The sequence below is a fragment of the Myotis davidii genome, unplaced genomic scaffold (assembly GCF_000327345.1).
Source record: "Myotis davidii unplaced genomic scaffold, ASM32734v1 scaffold654, whole genome shotgun sequence".
Classification (NCBI taxonomy): Eukaryota; Metazoa; Chordata; class Mammalia; order Chiroptera; family Vespertilionidae; genus Myotis; species Myotis davidii.
The window spans coordinates 130,203-141,024 of NW_006285795.1; the positions used below are offsets into that span (position 1 = coordinate 130,203).

Below are 10,822 nucleotides of genomic sequence, written 5' to 3' on the forward strand. Positions count from 1 at the left end.
TTTACTCATAAACATTTATCATCAATAATGTGACATTTTGGGTTACCAGGAAGTGACAAAGCAAATTTGGGTATTATTTAACTTAGTCTGGTAAGGAAGACAGATATTAACAAAGCAAACAAAATATAACTGTACATATTATAAAATTTGCTAACAAATTAATAAAATAATATGCTTAATAAAATCTCAATGAATAGAGGAAAGGATCAGAAGGAACTCTGAGGGAATGATTAGGGAGATCTTAGGATGGCTGTGCATGGATGTAGAGGGCAACCAGTCCAGACTGGAGCACCAGCAGCACTAGTGACTTACCTCGAGTGGAAATTTTTGTCCTTCTAAACTATGTTCTGATCCATCGGATGACATGTTGCATTTTCCCCAGTGAAAAGTTATCTTGCTTGCTTTGAACACCGTTTCTGAAACTCCTCCACTGAGCTGGTAGTCATTAGTGAGATTAATTTCCACTAAAAACACATACACAGACAAAAATAAAATTACATCTAAATTTCTAAAAATCAAAATTACAAATTTGAAGTACATTTTCTCCTATTACAGGTACTTTAAAAATAATTTCTTTGATTAATTTTTTAAAAATTAAGTTGCCATTTTGAAAGCTGAACTGTAACTCTGCACAATATACCCAATATAAAGATGATGTATTATAGAATTGTACACTTGAAACCTTATAATTTTATTAACCAATGTCACCCCAGGAAATTCAAATTTTTAAAAAATCAATATATCTTTTTTTAAAAAAATATATTTTATTGATTTTTTACAGAGAGGAAGGGAGAGAGATAGAGAGTTAGAAACATCGATGAGAGAGAAACATCGATCAGCCGCCTCCTGCACATCTCCCACTGGGGATGTGCCCGCAACCCAGGTACATGCCCTTGACCGGACTCGAACCTGGGACCTCTCAGTCCGCAGGCCGACTCTCTATCCACTGAGCCAAACCGGCTTCGGCAAAAAAAAAATCAATATATCTTATTGCCTAAAATGTAAACTAACTGGAAGACCTTAAGCACTGTGGGACCCTTTTAGCAGAGGACAGCCAGCCAGTCCACCTGCCCTGCTTCTCTGGAGTCCTGAGATGGCCCTTACCCCAAAGCTCTGCTTCCCTAAGGTATGTGATGACAGTGAGGGGACAGAGCAAAGGGAGAAGGAACAGAAGAGAGGAAAGAAGTCTTCTCTTGGGAGTGCTCCCCACCTTCTCATGTTCAGCTCACTTCTACTCATTATCAGGGTGCTGTTTCTGTCTCCCCTTCGTACCCCTCCATGCATCGCCCCAGGCTTCATCAAGCCATGTTCCAGGCTGCAGCAAGGCAGGTGGAAACCCAGTCCCATTGAGGGGTTTTAGCCATCTCATGTTTGAATCCTGAGTGACAACTTTCGGAATCTTAAAATCTCTTAATTTGAGTTCCATATCAGATATTATCTGACAGTATTCAAGAGTTATCTGGAGATTAAGGATTCTCTTCAGAGCTTAAGACAAGATGTTGAAATCTCTCAATCAGATCTAAACAGTTTTTGTTCCATGAGGCAGAAACCACTGTTGGCATTAGGGACTTAATCCAACATGCTGGTTGGACAACTAGAGACATAAACTTCCATTAATAATAATAATAACAATACAATAACAATAATGCTCAACATTCTTTGGTATCACTTACAATGTGCCATGCATTAAATATTTGCTACTCACACATCTTAGGAAGGGGGAGACACAGAGATTAACCTGATCAGCATTTAATGCTGTACTTTAAAATATATATATATATATTTATTGATTTCTGAAAGAAAGATAGAAACATCAATGATGAGAGAGAATCATTGATCAGCTGCCTCCTGCATGCCCCACACTGGGGACTGAGCCACAACTCGGGCATGTGCTCTGACTGGGAATCGAACCATGACCTCCTGGTTCATAAGTCGACACTTCAGTCCATGGGTGGATGCTCTATCCTCTGAGCCAAACTGGGAAGGGCTTGATGGTGTTTTATACACCAATAATGTACTAGTATTCGCAGAAAGAGAAACTAAGAAAACAATCCCATTTACATTGCAACAAAAAAAGGTACTTAGGAATAAACTTAGTCAAGGAGCTTTGTAAAAGATTTGTACTCAGAAAACTAGAGGACAATGAAAAAAGAGATGGAGGAAGATATAAACAAGTGGAAGAATATACCATGTTCATGGATGGGTAGAATTAACATCATTAAAATGTCCTTACCACCCAAAGCAATCTGTAGATTCACTGCAATCCCTATTAAAATACCAAGGGCATATTTCACAGATCCAGAACAAACTCTCCAAAAATCTATATGGAATAATAATAATAATAATAATAATAGACCACAAATAGCTGCAGCAATCTTAAGGAAGAACAAAATTGGAGGAATTACAATACCAGATATCAAATTATACTACAAAGACATCATAATCAAAACAGCCTGATACTGGTAAAACAATAGGCATATAGATTAATGGACCAGAAGAGACCCTAGAAATCAACCCAAGCCATTATGCTCAATTAATATTTGACAAAGGATGCAAGAACATACAATGGAGTTAAGACAGTCTCTTTAATAAATGATGCTGGGAAAATTAGACAGGTACCTGCGAAAAATGAAACTAGGCCACCAACTTTAGAACAAACTCTCCAAAAATCTATATGGAATAATAATAATAATAATAATAGACCACAAATAGCTGCAGCAATCTTAAGGAAGAACAAAATTGGAGGATTTACAATACCAGATATCAAATTATACTACAAAGACATCATAATCAAAACAGCCTGATACTGGTAAAACAATAGGCATATAGATTAATGGACCAGAAGAGACCCTAGAAATCAACCCAAGCCATTATGCTCAATTAATATTTGACAAAGGATGCAAGAACATACAATGGAGTTAAGACAGTCTCTTTAATAAATGATGCTGGGAAAATTACCTGCGAAAAATGAAACTAGGCCACCAACTTACACCAGACACAATAAACTCAAAATTGATAAAAAAAAACTTACATGTTAAGTCATGAAACCATAAAAATCCTAGAAGAAAACATAGGCAACAAAATCGCAGACACCTCTCACAGCAATATGTTTACTGATACATCTCCTAGGGCAAAGGAAACTAAGGAGAAAATAAACAAATGGAACTACATAAAAATAAAAACTTCTGTATAGCAAAATAAACCATCAACAAAATGAAAAAAGAGCCCACTATACGAGAGAATATATTTGGTAATGATACATCTGATAAAAGATTAATATCCAAAATATATAAGGAACCTATACAATTTAACAAAAGGAAGACAAATAATCCAATAAAAAAATGGGCAAACCTAAATAGACACTTCTTCAAAGTGAACATACAGATGGCTAAGAGACATATGAAAAAATGCTCAAAGTGACTAATCATCTGAGAGATGCAAATTAAAATGAGGTATTACCTCACACCTGTCAGAATGGCTACCATCAACAAATCAACAAATGGCAACTGCTGGTGAGGATGTGGAGAGAAGGGAACCCTAGTACACTGCTGGTGGGAATGCAGACTGGTGCGGCCATTATAGAAAACAGTATGGAATTTCTTCAAAAAAATTAAAAATGGAACTGCCATATGACCCAGGGATTCCACTTCTAGGAATATATGCTAAGAAACCTGAAACACCAATCAGAAGGCTATATACACCCATATTTTCAAAGCAGGGCAATTTACAATAGCTAGGATCTGGAAACTGCCCGAATGCCCATTAGCAAGATAGGTGAGTTGATAAAAAAGCTGTGGTACATTTACACCATGGGGTACTATGTGGCTGTAAAAAGAGGAAATCTTACCATTTTGCAACAGCATGGATGGACCTGGAGAGTATTATGCTAAGCGAAATAAGCCAGTCAGAGAAAGATAAGTATCACATGATCTCACTCATATGTGGAATCTAATGAACAAAATAAACTGATGAACAAAATAGATTCAGAGACATAGAAGCATGGAACAGACTGATGAATTTAAGAGGGAAGGCGGGGGTGGGGATGAGATGGGAGATTAACCCGGGAATTTATATGCATAAATGCTTAACCCATGGACACAATGTGTGGTGAAGGCCTGGGATAGGTGAGTGCGGGATTGAGGGAGTCAATGGGAAAAAAAACCAAAGGGGACATCATATACTTTCAATAATATAGACGCATTAAAAAAACAACAACAGTACTGGAAATGTCAAGATTTAAAAACAATATACTTTTATGAATTTAATTAAGAATATATTATAATATAATAATTTTCTTAATTTTTCATTCAACACATATTTACTGAGTACTTACTTAATCTGCATTAGGCACTGATGTAGAAAAAAATCCTACCCTTATGGAATTTAAAACTAAATTGCCACATTCAAATAATTATATTACTAAAATATGGAAAGTAGAGAAAAAATTCACTAATTACAAACCACTTCAACATTACCACTATGATCATTTTGAATATTTTTTCAAATCTCTTACCCATGACTATATTTATTTTACATAACTTGTTGAAATACATACAATTTCATTTAAAACATATCAGAAAAAAAAAGGTGTTCACTTTTTGAAAAATATTTTTTTTCTACTTATCATTTAGTGGAATTTTTTATGGTATTATAATTTGCATGTTTTTAAAAACAGACAGTGTCAAGAAAAAGCATGGTGAGAGTGCTTCCTAAGGATTGTATATAATTTTAAGCTTTTGTGTAAAAGGGCTAGTAATTTCTTAAAATTCAATTATAGTCAATTGCTTCTTTCTTATCCAATTATTGAATATAGTCTGAGGTTCAGCTGACAAATCAAACTACAATGCCCAAGAAAAGGAAATCCTGATTGACTAAGTGATTAACCAGTGATGGAATAATTAGATTACATTAATTATATATTACAGTATATTTATCACATCTTCTAGTGGAGGCATCATTATTGTTATATTATTGGAGAACATGAGATAACTACTTTGGTAATTTTATTTTTTTGTACACATTTTCAAAATGTCTAAACGTCGGATTTTCTAGGCTCTATTTGGTTTGTTGTACAGATAGTTTATATCCAGTTCATAGTACATTATAAAAGGAAAATCAAATGAAACTAATCTGAACTTCCTCTAGGTCCAATAAATATATTAAAGTCACAAACAAAATGCAAACATGTTACCTGTTTTCCCATTGTTATGAATGAATGTGTTTTCCAAAGATGCTTTATCCCAACCCTGAAATTTAAGTTTCTTAAGATTCACATTTACTTGTGCAATATCTTCATCAATATTGATAGGAGATTGTTTGGGGCTATTACATGTTGGATATTTCTTTCCCCAATTTTTTTGATTCAGTGCTCCTAGGAAAAGAAAGGGGTAAGAAGTTAATTTCATAAATTACTATGCAAAAGCTAAATTTTATGTTATAATGAATCCATTACATTAAAATATATATAATAGGAAGAAAATTGAGACATCTTTGAACCAATTCATTAAACAAGCATGCCTAGATTTAGATTCTGGGTTTTAATATAATACGCTATAAAAACAGGCCTCTAGAACAACCACATCAAGTACAGAGATCAACAGCCTTTCTTTAGCCATCACGCTCTCCAAATAACAGAAAGCCTTATTGTCAGGTAAGGTAGTGAGTCCTAGCCGACGTTTGAGCAAGGCCAAGGTTTTCCATGATTGATGTTGAAGGAAATTATAAGTAAACAACCTCCACCCCCCTGTACCTGTAGTCTATGCAATCTACTTCTTGTAATAAAACAGCGATTTTCAAATAGTGTACTGCAAGAATTTTTAAACATGCAATAACTGACTCTTTAGTGAAGGGCAATGACCTCTTTTCCCTAGACTGTCAAATAAAAATATGATGACAGTCAACACAACAGTAGCCATCTGGTATGAATGCCCTGTTTTGAACCATAAATAAATAGGTCATATAATCTTGTTGGTCACACCACATAATAAGGTTAATTCTTTTTTTTTAATATATATATAAAATATGTTTTTATTGATATCGGAGAGAAAGGGAGAGGGAGAGAGACAGAAACATCAATGATGAGAGAGAATCATTGATCAGCTGCCTCCTGCATGCCCCCTACTGGAGATTGAGCCCACAACCTGGGCATGTGCCCTGACTGGGAATGAACCATGACCTACTGGTTCATAGGTCGATGCTCAACCACTGAGCCACACCAGCTGGGTATGATTCGTTAATTCTTGGTACCAGGAATCCTTTATACAATTATAGGCACCTGAATTTTAAAAAAAGTCACTTTGGAGAAAAAAGTGTAGGTAATTACTATTATTATTTTTTAAAAATCAATTAAAATTATACCTACTATTTTGTCAGATCAGCAAAAAATACTTTTTTGGGTGTGCCCAAAAAATTTTGTGACACACTAAAATCGCTGTGATAAAGAACTCAGTGAGGATGGACCTCCATGCAAGCTCTCATAATGTGACAAAACTAGCTTTGCACAATACATTTTATGTATAACTGTACATTAAATTATATTCCCCATCAAATATAAGCATATACATCTAAATATTAATATTACATAATACATTTATATGCATAATCATATATACCCATAATTTAGCTTAGGAAAAAAATAATAATCAGTCACACCATGAAACTATACCTATATGGCCAGGGGCGATTAGGTAATTCATACCCTAGTGAGGCATCTACCAAAATCGACAGGTGCTAAAATTTTTTTTTGAAAAATCTAACTCTACTCCTAGAGAGCACTGGAGTTTCGGATGCTTTAAATATGCACAGTGATGCACATGTCAGCTTCCAGGAACAGCTCTAGTAATGAGAAATACTATGCTTATTTCACTGTAAAGAAATTGGCATGAGGACAAAAAAAACACAGCTCATTTTACTATGTCAGTGCAAGAGAAGCAGAGAAAATGCAGCACAAATCAATAAGACCCTTTGTTTGCTTAAATTTTTAATATAGTGAAATAAATCCAAGAACCCTAGGACGAATCTTATAGTTGTGGTTCACAACTATAAGTCTCTGGTCCCAGCGCATATGATTTATAAACATGCCATTTCCCATAGCATTTCGTGATCATCTCTCTTTGGCTTCCTATTTGGTTTATCCAAACTGAACAACTGAAACCAGCTCCAACTGTAATCTTTGTGGTCCCTGATGCCTCTTTCCTCCTCAGCAACCCCCTTGGGTCTACCTTCAAATCATATCCCTAACCAGACCATTTCTCATCTCCACTGTTACCAACCTAGCCCAGCCCAGCCCACTGTCATCATTAGTCTATGTCTTTATTTTCCACAAGCAGCACTGCCCTCACAAGGAGATTGCTAGGAGAGGCAGTTTGTAGCATTATTAGGTCAGAAGCTAATTTTAACACAAACCCCAGGAGATTAAATTTTGAGAAGCAATGGGTAGACATCTCCAGTGCCTTCTATCTGATCTCCAGTTTCTTCTCCTATCCCTCCCACAATTCTGTTCCCCAAAAACATAGTTGTCAGGGTTATAAAATGGCCCCCGAAATTCCCACACCCTATATGTCTAGGTACTAAGAGTGGCCTCAGGCTGGTAGCCAGCCGAAACAAACAACCAGAACCAATAAGGCAAATACTGCATGATTCCTCTTATTTGCAGCACATACAGTTGTCAAACTCACACAGATAGGAAGCAGAATGGTGATTAGCAGGAGGGATAAAGGGAAATTATTTCATGGGTATAGAGTTTCAAATCTGCAAGATAAAAATGTTTTTTAAAGATGTTTCACAATAATGTAAGTAAACTTAACACTAATGAACTGTGTACACTTAACAAATGGTTAAGAGGGTACATTTTATATTATGAAATTCTTACCACAGTAGGGAAAATGATTAGGGTGGCAACAACAAACAATCAAAAATTGGGGACCTGGATCTCAATCTTGGAACGACAAGCAGTTCCTCATGTTGTGGTGACCCCCAACCATAAAATTATTTTCCTTGCTACTTCATAACTGTAATGTTGCTACTGCTATGAATCGTCATGTAAATATCTGATATGCAGGATGCATTTTCATTGTTTGCGACCCACAGGTTGAGAACCGCTGCTCTAGACCCATGGAAACTGTGAGATAACAAATACATGTTGTTTTAAGCCATTAAAGTTGTACTAATTTGTTGTGCCATGTAGGAAAACTAATGCAACAAGTAGGTAAAGTAATATTTTAAAATATGTATCAGATCGCGTGTCACTCCTTGGCTCAGGTCCCTCCAATAACTTCTCATTTCACTCAGAGAAAAATGTAAAGAAACATTACCATGGCTGAGGGATGCTACATGATGTCACCACTTACATCCTCCCTAATCTCACTTCCCATTGCTCTGTTGTGCCGGCTCTACTTTAGCCACACTAGCTTTTCTGTTCCTGGAACGTGGGTAGCCTCAGGGCCCAGCACTTGCTGCCACCTCTTCCCGGAAGGCTTTTCGAAATGCTGTGCAAGGCTCTCTCTCTCTTACTCTCTTGCTTCAGTGAGGTCCCTCCCAAATGCATCGTGTTAAAGGCTTTCTCTGAACATCCTGTATAAATTACACTTCCCTACCCTGGTCATTCCTGATTCCCTCTCTTTAATTTTGTTCTCCTAAGATATTAATTATGTTTATTTGTTCCTATTCCCCAGAACCTGGAAAAAAAGCCCTGGCACATAGCATAGGTGTTCAATGAACATTTGTAGAATGACTGAATCAGACAAATAAAAGATGATGATGTCTTTTGTTATATGAGTTGGAGCTCATGGGGATCTAACATTTAATGGCAACAGGAAAAAAGAAAAGAAAACCATTTCAACCTCACCAGAAGGTCACGTTTTACTGTTTGCCATATGATACTTTTGTTGGGTACTCCCTACTAAACTTCTGCTGAAGGATATCAAGAAAGGCATGACGTCCAACCTAAATGTTGCCTGACATTTTATAGCATAGTGATCCTGAGTGACAAGGTTTGGTTTAAAGTGAATCAAATAGTCACACTGAGTGTGGACCTAGTTTAAAACATCTACTAGAGCAGCGGTTCTCAACCTGTGGGTCGCGACCCCTTTGGCGGTCGAATGACCCTTTCACAGGGGTCGCCTAAGACCATCCTGCATATCAGATATTTACATTACGATTCATAACAGTAGCAACATTACAGTTATGAAGTAGCAATGAAAATAATTTTATGGTTGGGTCACAACATGAGGAACTGTATTTAAAGGGCCAGAAGGTTGAGAACCACTGTACTAGAGCATGAGGTCAAATACAGGGTCAAGAAGCCTCCTTAATGTTTGTGACTAAAAGACAAAATAAAAGAGGCAAAGTAGGGAAAATAATATTTTATGAAAAGGTTGTAAAAGAAAAAGTCCCATAAAAATAAAAACATTTTTAAAAAGCTACAAAACAACAAAAGCCCACTGGGGTTCTTTTTACAAACGACTCTAGAAATAAGGTACTTTCAAATAGTTGTAAGTACAAAAGCAAGAGAAGTAAAATAATAATGTGTTGTGCACAAAGATGAAACATTGATCAAAGAAGCATTAAATATATTTTACCTGTCTTTAATAATAAAATAGTAGATTAATCTTATGCTTAAACATTTTTAAAACTCCCAAATTAATATTTTTAATGTCACAATTTGAGCGCTCAGTCCACGTAGTAGTTAAAGCCATGATGATGTACCTGAGAAAGCAGGTGTACAGAATTCATTAGAATGTTATCCACTGTGTTATTAATGAATGTGGCGAAGAAGAAATTAGGAGAGTCACTGTAGTTGCAACACAGAATTATCAGGCTGATTACCCACAAGGAGGACTGTAGAGTACTAAATGTCCGCTCTAGAAAATGAAAATAAATTATTCATTCACATAGTCATCCATTCTTTCATCCAATTATTGACTTACCTGGATTAGTACCACTCCCATACATGTCCTGTGGTTATCTCTAGTGGAACACGTAACAGGCTGTCTTTTGTTTGTTAACTTATCTATTTCATCTGTTATCTTACTGCCAAACTCCCAGGCGGGCACATAGAAACAAATAAAATTCTCGCAAAATAGTCTTTGTGCACCTAACCAATGTATTCAGTATTTAAACACTGTGCACTTTCTATTCCAAGCAGAACTGAAAGCGATTCTAGGCTTTGTAGGAGGTAAATAAACATGGATTCAAGTTTGTTGACTTGCTTTTTCATTCTTGCATTTCAGAGGTTGGAGGCATGTTGTTACATAAGAACTAGACAAATGCCTAAAGGAGTAGATGAGCTGAATGTAGGTCAACATGGAGAGTAAAAGCACACAGTGAGCCCAGAGAAATGGGTAGAATCCTCACCACAGAGAGGGAACCAATAGTATGTCTGGTTGAGCTGTGAGCGGGAGGGAGCTCCCTGTGTCAGAAAAGTGCAGGCAATGCTCAGAGAGAAGTGAGCAACCCACCTGGGTCCACTGAGCAAAGAGTGGCTGCCCAGGTCCTCCAGATGGAGATGGAACAGCAGCCTGCGTGGGCCAGTGGAGGCCCAGAGGCCTTGGAAAAGGAAAGGAGTTCACAACAGTCCTATTAGAGAGAAGAAGCTGGCAGGACTGAAGAAGAGGTAGAGAAAGAGAGGCTGCATAATTAGCAGACATTTCACAGGCATCAATTATTTGTTTTCATTCACTTTTTTTTCAATCTTTAATTTCTTTATTGATTATGGTATTACATATGTGACCTCATTCCTCCCATAAACCCCAAACCTCCACTCATGCCCTCACCCCCCTGTTGTCTGTGTCCATTGGTTAGGCTTATCTGCCTGCATACAAGT

The 10,822-nt window shown here is 36.6% G+C and overlaps 1 protein-coding gene across 4 annotated transcripts in view; it reads right to left on the reverse strand.

Moving 5' to 3' along the window:
* Positions 1 to 10,822, reverse strand: part of PTPRZ1 (protein tyrosine phosphatase, receptor type Z1) — a 168,653-nt gene that overhangs the window by 78,086 nt on the left and 79,745 nt on the right. For all 4 annotated transcript variants that reach the window (XM_006756827.2, XM_006756826.2, XM_006756825.2 and 1 more), the window contains exons 3-4: positions 5,192 to 5,371; positions 313 to 464 (exon numbers count right to left, since the gene is read on the reverse strand). In XM_006756827.2, coding sequence (XP_006756890.1) covers positions 313 to 464; positions 5,192 to 5,371 — 332 coding nt within the window. The remainder of the gene's footprint in view (positions 1 to 312; positions 465 to 5,191; positions 5,372 to 10,822) is intronic.